At 40.1% G+C, this 16,594-nt stretch overlaps 1 protein-coding gene across 1 annotated transcript in view; it reads right to left on the reverse strand.

Moving 5' to 3' along the window:
* Positions 1–16,594, reverse strand: part of TBCD (tubulin folding cofactor D) — a 174,657-nt gene that overhangs the window by 153,861 nt on the left and 4,202 nt on the right. The window contains exons 3-4 of the mRNA XM_061175155.1: positions 2,269–2,366; positions 1,196–1,297 (exon numbers count right to left, since the gene is read on the reverse strand). Of these exons, the coding sequence (XP_061031138.1) occupies positions 1,196–1,297; positions 2,269–2,366 (200 nt within the window). The remainder of the gene's footprint in view (positions 1–1,195; positions 1,298–2,268; positions 2,367–16,594) is intronic.

Consider the following 16,594-nt stretch of genomic DNA (forward strand, 5'->3'; position numbering starts at 1 on the left):
GCTCAGCGCCCACCCAGGCCTCCAAACGCCAGGGCCTCGGAGCCAGGCTGCGGAGCACCGCACCCCACCACATGCCCTGGGGCATGCAGCCAAGAGAAACAGCAAAAGGAACAAAGAAAAATCATAACATGTCAGTCTAATGGCTTCTCATCACTGGCACCCTTCAGCATGCAATCAGCTTTTTAAGAAAATGGAAAACAGAGAAAAAGATTTAAAAAACGTAAGACTTAAGAATAAAGAAAAAATTCTCAACTTCCAGTCACAGAGGAGTCAATAAAACAAGATTCTGCTTTGGTCCCAGACTCCCCATCAGAGGCATGAGAAGCAGAGGAGAGCAGGGCACATGCAGAGCAAGACAATTCCCTGAGTTTGCAGTTACAACCTGCATGCCCTTCTGAATGCGTCCTGTCCCCAAGAGCGCTCCCCATCACGCTGGACTGCAAGGTTGGCCACTGGCGGGCATCTGGGAACCTGGTTTTCAGGGAACGTTCCCACCATTCCCTAACTGATGAGGGTCACTCTGTGCCCAGGCCGTTTGTACAAACCATGTGGCTTATGCTGAACACCTGCTTTCCTTCTGGGTTTTAGTATGTGCCTGGCGGAGTACCCACATGACCAGCCCGCACAGAAATCGTGGGTGCTGGCCCCTACGACCTTCCTGGTGGACAACACCTCATACGTGTTCTCACAACTTGGTGCTGCGGAATCACAAGTGCCTTGCGTGACCCAACGGGGAGACGACTCCGGAAGCTCACTCCTGGTTTCCTCTGGACTTCGCCCCATGTGCCTTCTCCCTCTGCTGATTTTGCTGTAGTAAATCATAGCCATAAGGATGACTACATGCCAATTCTTGTAGTGATCCTAGGAAATCACTGGACTTGGGGTGGTCTTGGGGACCCCCAACATAGTTCTATTTTAAGTTAAAAAAATTTGGATGATGATATAGTTATCATCACACTGTATGGAGGTTTATTGTTTTCTTTATAAAGGGCATTTTTTTAAATAAAATAATTTAAAGTAACATACGTAAAAAGAGAAAGCCAAAGGAATAAATGAAAAGAGAGGGAATGACACAAAATAGTACAAGATAAAACTGAAGGAAACAGGAAAGGAAGCTGCCAGTGCAGGAGCAGGGAAAACCAGGGAATAAGTCGGGGGGACAGGAGATGAAGAGGAGGAGGAAAGGGACACTCACTTCATGGTCTTTAGGATTCTGATCTGTAAACATATCTAAAACAGGCTTCACATCAGCTACTTCGTGTGGAAATAAACGAAGAAATGTTTTATATCCTCGAACCTATCAAATAAAGACATTGAATTATTATATAATTAGAAAATAAAGTAGCAAAATTATTTTTTTCTCTATTACCAAAAATCACCACCTATGCCACCCAATGATCAAAGAGAATTACATCACATTACAGTGATACAACTTAGTAAGACTAAACAATAAGAAAGCTACCTTTACTTCTTAAATCATTTCACAAATATGTTGTCCCAATTTGACCAACCAATCTTGGTTCAACAGAAATATAGCTATGTTACAAACTAACAAGTTTTGCTTCTACCTTGATTATGAGGAATAAGTCCTCGGGAACCCAAAAGGTCCCAAATTCATTAAGGCTTCCATGAAACGCGGTGGCACTACACCTTCAGGAGAGACCCTGCATTCAACCAACTGAGGGCAAGGAGTGTGCACACAGGCCTCCCTCCACCACACAGCAGGCCCCACAGAAGCAAAACCCCAGCCGAGATGGCCAAGTCTCTCCCATGGTACGTATGGACCAGCACACACATCACCTGGGAGCCTATAAGAATGCAGAATATCAGGCCTCACACCAGACCCACTTACTCAGAATCTGCATCATAACAAGATCCCTGAAAAGCCATCTGCACATCCATATCTGAGAAGCACTTCCACTTCCAAGTTTATTTCCTTTTTCCTCGTAAGAAACTTTTCTCAGTTACTCGCATATATATACGTATATATGTATATATACATCCTCTCCGTCCCTTTCTGGCTAGCTGGTGCTTGATCCATTCAAATACAAGACGCAGAAAACAATGCTGAAAAGCACTGTTTCAGCCAAAGGGTCCCCTGGATCACTAACATCTGATCTCCAGCACGTGGTAAAAAGAGAAAGCATGAAACCCACAACTTTTGTATGAGAACAACCTTTCCTGAGAGATACCATTTTGGAAGGTACTTCTGGACCGAGTATATTAAGAAAGTGTTCTGTCAACTACAAAGTGCTATGTAAATATTACCTTGGTGATGATGTAAAGAAATTTAAAAGCCAGATGTACGAGGTCAGCCAGAGATTTCTTATCTCGCACAAATTCCAACAACAAGTTCATCATCCATTCTAGGGAAAAACATATATAAAATATTTCCTGTTAAACATCAACATGACATTAAAACAAAATGCCAAAAGAAAAAAGGGCTATTTAGAAATATAAGAATGGTTTGATATTAGTAAATCTATATAATCCAAGTATCAATAGAGCAAAAGAAAAAAAAAAACACTTTCATCTTCACAGTTTCTAAAAGGGCATTAGAGTTAATACAACATTTATTCCTGCTTTTAAAATGTAAGGAAAATATTCTTATTTTTTATTATTATTCTATGTCAAATCAATATCTAATACCATGCTTTACAGAAAATACCTCTACAACTACTATGACCTAGTAACAATCTGGTTCTAACCAATGTAATAAGACAGAAGAAAAAGGATTTCCACTTCCAGTTATACAGGAATAATTGATATGGAACTGCCTTACCACCAACAACAATTAGAGAACAGGACAATTATATTTTCAGACACTGGAACAACAGGCAGCACACGGTAACAAACCAACTGCAATCTACAGCCACCCAGGCCGTCCACCAGAAAGTAATTTTTAGAACCCAGTGCAGAGAGGGGGGGACTCAAGCATAGCAAAGACTGGAGTTCAAGGAGGCTGAGTCAGCTGAAATTTGCAGGGCAGCATGCCAGAGGAAGCTAAGCAGAGAATGAGCTCTGGAAGTCTGCAGAGGTGCCCTCGAATCTTTGGGTGAATCTTCACAGGCACGGTGGTTAGTCCACTAGGCTGGGTAAGAACTGCCAGGAAGCACTAAGGCAGAGTTCCCATAGCTCATATAGGGCTGGCATTCAAATTCTACAAGGCCAGAGTGCAGAGTCCTTGTTGAGCACCCAGAGCAACCAGCAGACATTCCAGAAATGTCTCTCCTTAGTAGTAACGCTAAATTAGAGAAAAACAAGAGAAAAAGCTACACCTGCCCTAACAAACCTTAAAAGATATACATGATATACAATTAACTAAACTGTCTTGCCAAACTTCAACACTTTAAAGACAAAAAACTTAAACCCAACAACATAACCATCACAATGTCCATGATCCACTAAAAATTTACTAGACATATAACTAAAACTGCTGTGACCCCTAACAGAAGGAAAATCAGTCAACAGAAATGACCAGGGACTTCCCTGGTGGCGCAGTGGTTGAGAATCCGCCTGCCAACACAGGGGACATGGGTTCAATCCCTGGCCCAGGAAGATCCCACATGCCACGAAGCAACAAAGCCTGTGCACAACTACTGAGCCTGTGCTCTATAGCCCGTGAGCCACAACTACTGAGCCCCCATGCCACAACTACTGAAGCCCACGTGCCTAGAGCCCGTGCTCCGCAATAAGAGAAGCCACCACAATGAGAAGCCTGCGCACCACAACGAAGAGTAGCCCCCGCTCGCTGCAACTAAAGAAAGCCCACGTGCAACAAAGAAGACCCAACACAGCCAAAACAATAAGTAAAAAAATAAATTTATAAAAATAAAAAAAAAGAAATGACCAGAAATGACAAAGATGATATAATTACTAGATGTAAACTTTAAATACCACAAAATATCCTCAAGGATGTAAAAGAAAACATGAACAATATACAGCACGCAGACTTCTTAGTTGCAGCATGCAACTAAGATAGATATTTTAAAAACAGAAGATATTTAAAAAACAAACAACTTCAAGAGCTGGAAAATAAGATCCAAAATGAAAAATTAAATGGGATTAATAGCAGATTAGACACTGCAGAAGAAAAGATCAGAGAACTTGAAGACACAGTAATAAAAACTTCTACCCTAAGGGGAAAAAGGAAGTAAACAACTAAACAGCCTCAGCAACACTGCCACAGTATCAAGTGTATCCGCAGATGTGTGACTGGAGTCCAAGGGGAGAGGATGGAGGCAAGGGCAAAAGAAATACCTCAAGAAATAAGAGGCAAAAAATTTTCAAATCTGATAAAAACTATAAACCTATCAATCCAAAAGGTTCAGCAAACTCAAAGCAGGATAAAAAGGAAAAAGACCACACCATGGCCTGTCATAATCAAATTGTTGAAAACCAGCAGTAAAAAGAAAATTCTAAAAGCAGCCAGAGAAAAAAGCACACACTACACAGAGGAATAGAGATGAGTAAAGACAAACTTCCTGGGACTTCCCTGGTGGTCCAGTGGTTAAGAATCTACCTTCCAATGCAGGGGATGTGGGTTCGATCCCTGGCTGGGGAACTAAGATTCCACATGCCACAGGGCAACTAAGCCTGCATGCCACAACTAGAGATCCCACGCGCCACAATACTGAGCCCATGCGCCACAACTAGAGAGAGGCCCATGTGCCGCAACAAAAGATCCCACATGCCGCAACGAAGATCCCACGTGCCACAACTAAGACCTGACACAGCCAAATAAATAAATATTGAAAAAAAAAGACAGACTTCCCATCAGAACTAATCAAGCCATATCTTTTAAAATGCAGAAAGAAAAAACTGTCAACCTAGAATTCTATAACCAGCAATATATCTTTCAAAAATGCAAGTGAAGGGACTTCCCTGGTGGTCCAGTGGGTAAGACTCCGTGCTCCCATTGCAGGGGGTCCAGGTCTGATCCTTGGTCAGGGAACGAGATCCTACATGCTGCAACTAAGAGTTTGCATGCCTCAACTAAAGACCCCGCATGCCGCAACTAAGAAGTCCACGTGCCACAACTAAGAACTGGCACAGCATAAATAATTTTTTTTAAAAAATGCAAGTGAAGCAAACTATCAAACAAAAGCTGAAAGAATTCAACACCAGTAGATTTACACTAGAAGAAATGTTAAAGTAAATTCTTCAAACAGAAAATAACTACCAGACAGAAAACTACAATTTACAGAAAGCAAAGAATAAAAGTGGAAATAGTAAATACATGGATAAATATTAAAGATTTTTTTCTCATTTTTAAATTTCCTTGGAAAAATAACTGTGTTTAAAGTGAAAACAATACACTGTAAGGTTATAACATACACAGAGGCAAGATGTATGACAAATTGGCAGGAGATGGGAGTCCTCCTATGAGGCTCTCACGTTATACACGAAACAGTGTGACATCATGTGAAGGTAGACTGTGATACATATTGCGGACACATACTGTAAATCCTAGAGCGATCACTAAAAATATAAAACAAAGGAACAGCTAATGAGACGACAGTGGAAACAAAATCAAATACCAAAAAATGCTAAATTAATACAAAAGAAGGTAGGCAAAGAGTAAAGAAGAAACAAAACATAAATGGGGCAAATACTAAGCAAAGAGCAAGAATTGAGAGCTACATTAAATGACCTAAACACTACAATTAAAAGGCAAGGATTACCAAATTGAATTTCAAAAATAGGAAGACCCGACTACATTCTCCCTACATGAAATGCGCTTTAAAAATAAAAATGTAGCTAGTTAAATGTAAAAGGGATGGACTTCCCTGGTGGCGCAGTGGTTAAGAATCCACCGGCCAATGCAGGGGACACAGGTTCAAGCCCTGGTCCAGGAAGATCCACATGCCGTGGAGCAACTAAGCCCGTGCGCCACAACTACTGAGCCTGTGCCCTAGAGCCCACGAGCCACAACTACTGAGCCCACGTGTCACAGCTACTGAAGCCTCCACGCCTAGAGCCTGTGCTCCACAACAAGAGAAGCCACTGCAATGAGAAGCCCACGCACCGCAACAAAGAGTAGACCCCGCTCGCCACAACTACAGAAAGCCCACACATAGCAACGAAGACCCCACACAGCCAAAAATAAATAAATAAAATAAATAAATTTATTAAAAAAAAAAAAGTATAAGGGAGAAGAAAGATACACCAAGCAATCACTAACTATAAGGAAGCTGGAGAGGCCACATCAATATCAGACAAAATGGACCTCAGAACAAGGACTATTACAGAGAAAAAGAGAACTTTTTTTTTTTTTTTTTGGCCACTCAGTTTTCAGGATCTTAGTTCCCTGACCAGGGATTGAACCCGCGCGCCCTGCAGCGTAAGCGCAGAATCCTAATCACTGGACAGCAAGGGAATTCCCAAAGAAGACATTTTATAATGATATAAGGATCAATTCATCATGAAGACTTAACCATCTAAGAGCATACATGAAATTAAAGAACTTCAAGATAAAGCAAAAACTGAGAAAACTGAAAGGAGGAAGAGACAAATCTATAGAGTTGAAGATTTCAATACTCCTCTCCCAAGAATTGATAGAACAACTGAAAAGAAAATCAGTAAGGACATAAAAGACCCAAATAACACTACTGACCACCTTATTTAAATGACACTTATAGAGCACTCCAACCAAAAGCAGAAAGACATTCTTCTCAAGTACACACGGAACTCTGAACAAAACAGACCCATATGCTGGGCTGCAAGTCTTAATAACTGTAAAAGGTTGCAATTTGCACCTAGGAAATGCAGAGTAAAACTACAATGAGATACCACTACACACCCACTAAAATGACTAAAATCAGGAAGACTGACAATACTAAGTGCTGATGAGGATGTAGGGTAACTGGAATTCTCATAGATTGTTGCTGGCAATGTAAAATGGTACAACCTTTACGAAAACATGGCATGTTGGCAGTTTATCATAAAACCTACCTTTACTATACACCCAGCAATTCCACTCTTACATAGAAATGAAAACATACATCCACCCAAAGAATTGTCTGTGAATGTTCACAGCAGCACTAGTAACAGCCCAAAGCTGGAAACAACCCAAAAGTCCATCAACAGGTGAAAGAATAAAGTATGGTTCAACAGAAAAGGAACAAACTGCTGGTACACATGCAACAACACAGATGAGTCTCAGAAATACTATTTCAACAGAAGAAACCAGAGAGTAAGTAGAACACTGGTTGCCCAGGGCCAGGGTGGGGGTCTTGACTGCAAAGGGACATGAAGTGACTTCTTGGGGTGCTGGAAATTTTTTACACCTTAATAGTGGGGAAGGTGCATACATCTGTCAAAGCTCAAACTGTATACTTAAAATGGGTGTGTTTTATCGTATGTAAATTATATCTCAATAAAGTTAACTCTTAAAAAAATTTTTAAAGGAAGAATGAAAAGGTATACCATGGATAAAGAGATCAAGTTAACATTATTTAAAAACCATATAATTATTTACCTTTTTAGAAAACTCAAAAGAAGCTCAAAAAGTAGTGAAGTATTTTATTATACACTAAACCTTGAAAACATTATGCTGAGTTAAAGACACTAATCACAAAAGACCGTATATTGCCTGATTCCACTATATGAAATGCACAGAATACACAAATCCACAGAGACAGATCGTGGTCACCAGGGACTGGATGGAGAGGGAATCGAAAGTGACCGCTGATGATGAGTATGAGTTTCTTTTTGGAGTGATGAAAATGGTCAGGAATTAGTGGTGATGGTTGCACAACTCTGTGATATACTAAAAAACAATGAAGTATACATTTAAAAGGGTAAACTCTATGGCATGTAAAAAAAAATTTTTTTTTTTTTTTTGCTGTGCCGTGCAGCTTGCAGGATTTTAGTTCCCTGACCAGGGATCGAACCCAGGCCCACCGCAGTGAAAGCATCAAGTCCTAACCACTGGACCGCCAGGGAATTCCCTATGGTATATAAATTATATCACAATAAAGCTGTTATTTTTTAAAATATGTGTGTATACATATATTCCATGACAGTGTTGCCATTACAAAATAAGTATACAAAGTATATTTTCGCTGTACACCAGCAAAAATCAGTTAGAAAACGTTAACAGATAGTTTCACAAGCGCAATAAAAGATAAAAAAATACTTAGAAATAAACTTTAAAAAATGTTTCCAGGAATCACCTAAAGAAAAGTACCACACTTTACTGAGAGACACAAAAGATGTGAATAATTTAGAGACACAGTATTATGTCCTTAGAGAGGAAAATTCAATCTTGTAAAGATGTCAAATCTCCCTACATGAATTTGTGGATTTAACAGAATTTCAAAAGAATTTTCCGGGGGTGATAAAATAATTCTGAAGTGCATCTGCACTAATGAAAGGGCAAGACAACAGTGAGAAAAGTAAGAAGGTCGGATTCTGACAAAACAAATTACAATGCAATTAATGCAAACCAAAACGACAAGGCTAAAAGAGCACAGAGCTAGATTAAGGGAACAGAACAGAAAGGCTAGAAACAAAGGCCAATATATGTGAGTATTTAATACACATTTACAATGGCATTTCACACTAGGGTTGGGGGCAGCCTGCTGGACTATTCAACAAATGAGGCTCACAATAGGGATAGGAAAAATAAACTTCTAAAGCAAACTACCAAAGGCCAAACACAAAACAAGAGCCTGATAGTTTTGACAATATACATATATTTTAAAATTGAGTACACAAAATATACTATGTAATATTAAAAGGAAAAAGCAAACATCATGAAGTAGGTCCAGGACCAGCATCCACGACTATAGTTTCCTTTTTCTAAAAGGAACCTTTTCCAGTTCACTTTACACTAAACTCTCAAAACTCATTCAGATCACTCTGAACAACGCACAGTAAGTGTTATTATTTTGTGATCCACTATGAAGACAGGTTTCGGGCAAGAATAAAGGCAGCGCCACAGGTCCAAGGCTGTGACTTAGAGAGACGAGTGTCACACCACCTTTCACCTCCTGAGCAATGGGCATTCCTAATGGGAACTGCCATGAACCCAAGATCGACAATAAATGGTGGCCTGGGGAGCCCACCGCCCTGCCCTTCCCCTGCAACACTGCCAGCCTCAGGCAGGCTCACGTCTCAGACATCAGAAGCATCTTCCCTGTACCTGGCCCTCACCTAGTACCCACCAATCTTCAGTTACCACTCATGAGGCCTGCAAGCTTTCCCAGGAAGAAAGAAGACAGGGCTGATCCCAAAGAATCCTAGAATCCAGAATTTAGAGGATTTTTAAAGCGTTTGTTTAAAACAGCCTTGAGGACTTGTAGATTTCTCATCATCTTCAGTCTGAGGGTCTGAGTGGACTGTCTGCATTTAAATCTTGGCTGGAATACTAACTAGCTATGTGTCCTTGGGTAAGTTAACCTCTCAGAACTCTGCTGCATTTTCTTCTCTGTAAACTGTGGTTAATAATAATGACCTTCCGGGACTTCCCTGGTGGCACAGCGGTTAAGAATCCGCCTGCCAATGCAGGGGACACGGGTTCGAGCCCTGCTTCAGAAAGATCCCACATGCTGTGGAGCAACTAAGTCTGTGGGCCACAACTACTGAGCCTGTGTTCTAGAGCCTGCAAGCCACAAGTACTGAGCCACGAGCCACAAGTACTGAGCCCATGTGCCACAAATACTGAAGCCCATGCGCCTAGAGCCCATGCTCCACAACAGGAGAAGCCACCGCAATGAGACGCCTGCGCACCGCAACGAAGAGTAGCCCCCGCTCGCAGCAACCAGAGAAAAGCCTGCGCCCAGCAAGGAAGACCCAACACAGTTGAAAATTTGAAAAATAATAATTTTTAAAATTTTTTTAAATAAATAAACTGTGTGCAAAAATAAATAAATAATAATGATGATCTTCCACAGGTATTACAAGGTTACTGTGATGATTAAATTAACTGATGCATTTTAAAATTGTTTAGAACAAGGTAAAAACATCAAGTGAATGGATATGAATGGACAATTCACAAAGGGAGAAATACTGTGCAAATGTAACAATAAATGATAAAAAAAAAAATTCACCTTCACTAGGAAACAACAAAATGCAAAATAAAAGCACATGATCCCTTTTCATCCTTTAATAGATAACTTTATGTTGGTAAAGATTTCAAATATTCAAATCCAGTCTTGGCAACAATGTAAAAAAAAAGGGACACTTTCATATACTGTGGATGGAAACATAAGGTGAATCTGAAGTATCAAAAGCCCACCACTCCCACTTCCTGAAAATTACTCTAACAAAATATCTGGAAATGCACAAAGAGGTGTGTTAAGGATGTTTGTTGGGCTACTTGCAAGAGTACAAAACTGGACAAAACAGGAGTCCACACACATCTGCCTCTCACTGCTCCTAAGACCCAGTAAAATAAAAGTACAGCTGCACAAAATGGAAAGTCCTGACCAGCTGCAAGAATAGGGAGAAAGCGGTTGTAAAGACTTCTGGGAGAGGGACTTCCCTGGCAGTCCAATGTTTAAGACTTCGCCTTCCATTGCAGGGGGTGTGGGTTTGATCCTGGTCAGGGAGCTAAGATCCCACATGCCTCATGGCCAATAAAACCAAAACATAAAACAGAAGCAATATTGTAACAAATTCAATAAAGACTTTAAAAATGGTCCACATCAAAAAAAAGACTTCTGGGAGAAAGGCAGCTCCAAATTAAGCAGGCAGAGAAGGCCACGTCATACATGCCCACCTGCACAGCCAAGGAGAGCTCAGAGTCAGCAGGTGCAGTGGGGCCCAAAGCAGGGAGGGGTCTGCGATCGCTGTAGCCCCAGAATCACTCACCGGGGACCAAACTCTGAACAAATACTTAGGTAAATGAAGGATTCTCCGGAGGAGACAGGAGTACCCCAGGTAAAGGCCTTCATTCTGGCCTCTGGAACATCCTCGATGTTAGATAGAAATCTCAACCAACTCACTTGTTCTAAGAAAAAATCTGTCCATCAACTCGCCATACTGCCCCACAAGGAGCTGCCCATCAGAATCCCGTTCAGGAAAAGTCTAGATGAAAATGCCCCAAGGCAGAAGGAAGAAGAACTACAATTCTGCAGCCTGTGGAAGGAAAACCACATTCACAGAAAAACAAAATGAAAAGGCAGAGGACTTTGCACCAAATGAAGGAACAAGATAAAACCCCAGAAAAACAACCAAATGAAGTGGAGATAGGCAACCTTCCAGAAAAAGAATTCAGAATAATGATAGTGAAGATGATCCAGGACCTTGGAAAAAGAATGGAGGCAAAGATGGAGAAGATGCAAGAAATGTTTAACAAAGGCCTAGAAGAATTAAAGAACAAACACCAAGAAGAATTAAAGAACAAACAAACAGAAATTAACAATACAATAACTGAAAGGAAAAAAACACTAGAAGGAATCAATAGCAGAATAACTGAGACAGAAGAACGCATAAGTGACCTGGAAGACAGAAAGGTAGAATTCACTGCCATGGAACAGAATAAAGAAAAAAGAATGAAAAGAAATGAAGACAACCTGAGAGACCTCTGGGACAACATTAAACGCAACAATATTCGCATTATAGGGGTCCCAGAAAGAAAAGAGAGAGAGAAAGGACCCAAGAAAACATCTGAAGAGATTATAGTCAAAAACTTCCCTAACATGGGAAAGGAAATAGCCACCCAAGTCCAGGAAGCACAGAGAGTCCCAGGCAGGATAAACCCAAGGAAAAACACGCCAAGTCACATAGTAATCAAATTGACAAAAATTAAAGACAAAGAAAAATTATTGAAAGCAACAAGGGAAAAATGACAAATAACATACAAGGGAACTCCCATAAGGTTAACACCTGATTTCTCAGCAGAAACTCTACAAGCCAGAAGGGAGTGGCATGATATATTTAAAGTGATGAAAGGGAAGAAACTACAACCAAGATTACTCTACCCAGCAAGGATCTCATTCAGATTCGATGGAGAAATCAAAAGCTTTACAGACAAGCAAAAGCTAAGAGAATTCAGCACCACCAAACCAGCTCTACAACAAATGCTAAAGGAACTTCTCTAAGTGGGAAACACAAGAGAAGAAAAGGACCTACAAAAATAAACCCATAACAATTAAGAAAATGGTAATAGGAACATACATATCAATAATTACCTTAAACGTGAATGGATTAAATGCTCCAACCAAAAGACACAGGCTCGTTGAATGGATACAAAAACAAGACCCATATATATGCTGTCTACAAGAGACCCACTTCAGACCTAGGGACACATACAGACTGAAAGTGAGGGGATGGAAAAAGATATTCCATGCAAATGGAAATTAAAAGAAAGCTGGAGTAGCAATACTCACATCAGATAAAACAGACTTTAAAATAAAGAATGTTACAAGAGACAAGGAAGGACACTACACAATGATCAAGGGATCAATCCAAGACAAGACATAACAGTTATAAATATATATGCACCCAACATAGGAGCACCTCAATACATATGGCAACTGCTAACAGCTATAAAAGAGGAAATCAACAGTAACACAATAATAGTGGGGGACCTTAACACCTCACTTACACCAAAGGACAGATCATCCAGACAGAAAATTAATAAGGAAACACAAGCTTTAAATGACACAATAGACCAGATAGATTTAATTGATATTTATAGGACATTCCATCCAAAAACAGCAAATTACACTTTCTTCTCAAGTGCACATGGAACATTCTCCAGGATAGATCACACCTTGGGTCACAAATCAAGCCTCGGTAAATTTAAGAAAATTGAAATTATATCAAGCATCTTTTCTGACCACAATGCTACGAGATTAGAAATGAATTACAGGGGAAAAAAAGTAAAAACCACAAACACATGGAGGCTAAACAATACGTTACTAAATAACCAAGAGATCACTGAAGAAATCAAAGAGGAAATCAAAAAATACCTAGAGACAAATGACAATGAAAACACGACGATTGGGCTTCCCTGGTGGCGCAGTGGTTGAGAATCTGCCTGCCAATGCAGGGGACACAGGTTCGAGCCCTGGTCTGGGAAGATCCCACATGCCGCGGGGCAACTGGGCCCGTGAGTCACAATTGCTGAGCCTGCGCGTCTGGAGCCTGTGCTCCGCAACAAGAGAGGCCGCGACAGTGAGAGGCCCGCGCACCGCGATGAAGAGTGGCCCCCGCTAGCCGCAACTAGAGAAAGCCCTCGCACAGAAACGAAGACCCAACACAGCCAAAAATAAATAAATTTTTAAAATAAATAAATAAATTAAAAAAAAAAAAAAGAAAACACAACGATCCAAAACCTATGGGATGCAGCAAAAGCAGTTCTAAGAGGGAAGTTTACAGCAACACAAACCTACCTCAAGAAACAAGAAAAATCTCAAATAAACAATCTAACCTTACACCTAAAGGAACTAAAGAAGAACAAACAAAACACAAAGTTAGCAGAAAGAAAGAAATCATAAAGATCAGAGCAGAAATAAATGAAATAGAAACAAAGAAAATAGCAAAGATCAATAAAACTAAAAGCTGGTTCTCTGAGAAGATAAACAAAATTGATAAACCATTAGCCAGACTCATCAAGAAAAAGAGGGAGAGGACTCAAATCAATAAAATTAGAAATGAAAAAGGAGAAGTTACAACAGACACCGCAGAAATACAAAGCATCCTAAGAGACTACTACAAGCAACTCTATGCCAATAAAATGGACAACGGGGAAGAAATGGACAAATTCTTAGAAAGGTATAACCTTCCAAGACTGAACCAGGAAGAAACAGAAAATATGAACAGACCAATCACAAGTAATGAAATTGAAACTGTGATTAAAAATCTTCCAACAAACAAAAGTCCAGGACCAGATGGCTTCACAGGTGAATTCTATCAAACATTTAGAGAAGAGCTAACACCCATCCTTCTCAAACTCTTCCAAAAAATTGCAGAAGGAACACTCCCAAACTCATTCTAAGAGGCCACCATCATCCTGATACCAAAATCAGACAAAGACACTACAAAAAAAGAAAACTACAGACCAATTATCACTGATGAATATAGATGCAAAAATCCTCAACAAAATACCAGCAAACAGAATCCAACAACACATTAAAAGGGTCATACACCATGATCAAGTGGGATTTATCACAGGGATGCAAGGATTCTTCAATATACGCAAATCAATCAATGTGATACACCATATTAACAAATTGAAGAATAAAAACCATATGATCATCTCAATAGATGCAGAAAAAGCTTTTGACAAAATTCAACACCAATTTATGATAAAAACTCTCCAGAAAGTGGGCACAGAGGGAACCTAACTCAACATAATAAAGGCCATATATGACAAACCCACAGCAAATATCATTCTCAGTGGTGAAAAACTGAAAGCATTTCCTCTAAGATCAGGAACAAGACAAGGATGTCCACTCTCGCCACTATTATTCAACATAGTTTTGGAAGTCCTAGCCATGGCAATCAGAGAGAAAAATAAATAAAAGGAATACAAATTGGAAAAGAAGAAGTAAAACTGTCACTGTTTGCAGATGACATGATACTATACATAGAGAATCCTAAAGATGCCACCAGAAAACTATTAGAGCTAATCAATGAATTTGGTAAAGTTGCAGGATACAAAATTAATGCACAGAGATCTCTTGCATTCCTATACACTAACAACAAAAGATCAGAAAGAGAAATTAAGGAAACAATCCCATTCACCACTGCAACAAAAAGAATAAAATACCTAGGAATAAACCTACTTAAGGAGGTAAAAGACCTGTACTCAGAAAACTATAAGACACTGATGAAAGAAATCAAAGATGACACAAACAGATGGAGAGATATACCATGTTCCCGGATTAGAAGAATCAATATTCTGAAAATGTCTATACTACCCAAAGCAACCTACAGATTCAATGCAATCCCTATCAAGTTACCAGTGGCATTTTTTACAGAACTAGAAGAAAAAATCTTAAAATTGGTATGGAGACACAAAAGACCCCGAATAGCCAAAGCAGTCTTGAGGGAAAAAAACGGAGCTGGAGGAATCAGACTCCCTGACTTCAGACTATACTACAAAGCTACAGTAATCAAGACAATATGGTACTGGCACAGAAACAGAAATACAGATCAACGGAACAGGATAGAAAGCCCAGAGATAAACCCACGCACCTCTGGTCAACTAATCTATGACAAAGGAGGCAAGGATATACAATGGAGAAAAGACAGTCTCTTCAATAAGTGGTGCTGGGAAAACTGGACAGCTACATGTAAAAGAATGAAATTAGAACACTCCCTAACACCATACACAAAAATAAACTCAAAATGGATTCGAGACCTAAATGTAAGACTGGACACTATAAAACTCTTAGAGGAAAACACAGGAAGAACACTCTTTGACATAAATCACAGCAAGATCTTTTTTGATCCACCTCCTAGAGTAATGGAAATAAAAACAAAAATAAACAAATGGGGCTTCCCTTGTGGCTCAGTGATTGAGAGCCCACCTGCCAATGCAGGGGATGTGGGTTCGAGCCCTGGTCCGGGAAGATCCCACATGCTGCGGAGCAGCTGGGCCCGTGCGCCACAGCTGCTGAGCCTGCGCTCTAGAGCCTGCAAGCCACAACTACTGAGCCCACGTGCCACAACTACGGAAGCCCGCGTGCCTAGAGCCCGTGCTCCGCAACGGGAGAGGCCACCGCAGTGGGAGGCCCACGCACCGCAACGAGGAGTGGTCCCTGCTTGTTGCAACTAGAGAAGGCCCGCGAGCAGCATTGAAGACCCAGTGCAGCCAAAAATAAATAAATAAAATAAATAAATTTTTAAAAATAATAATAATAAAAAAATAAACAAATGGAACTTAATGAAACTTAAAAGCTTTTGCAAAGCAAAGGAAACTACAAACAAGATGAAAAGACAACCCTCAGAATGGGAGAAAATATTTGCAAACGAATCAAAGGACAAAGGATTACTCCCCAAAATATATAAACAGCTCATGCAGCTCAATATTAAAAACTCAACCCAATCAAAAAATAGGCAGAAGACCTAAATAGACATTTCTCCAAAGAAGACATACAGATGGCCAAGAAGCACATGAAAAGCTGCTCAACATCACTAATTATTACAGAAATGCAAATCAAAACTACAATGAGGTATCACCTCACACCAGTTAGAATGGGCATCATCAGAAAATCTACAAACAACAAATGCTGGAGAGGGTGTGGAGAAAAGGGAACCCTCTTGCACTGTTGGTGGGAATGTAAATTGATACAGCCACTATGGAGAACAGTATGGAGGTTCCTTAAAAAACTAAAAATAGAATTACCATATGATCCAGCAATCCCACTACTGGGCATATACCCAGAGAAAACCATAATTCAAAAAGACACATGCACCCCAATGTTCATTGCAGCACTATTTACAATAGCCACGTCATGGAAGCAACCTAAATGCCCATCGACAGACGAATGGATAAAGAAGATGTGATACATATATACAATGCAATATTACTCAGCCATAGAAAGGAACAAAACCGGGTCATTTGTAGAGACGTGGATGGATCTAGAGACTGTCATACAGAGTGAAGTAAGTCAGAAAAAGAAAAACAAATACC

Source organism: Eubalaena glacialis, chromosome 19, assembly GCF_028564815.1.
Source record: "Eubalaena glacialis isolate mEubGla1 chromosome 19, mEubGla1.1.hap2.+ XY, whole genome shotgun sequence".
Lineage (NCBI taxonomy): Eukaryota > Metazoa > Chordata > Mammalia > Artiodactyla > Balaenidae > Eubalaena > Eubalaena glacialis.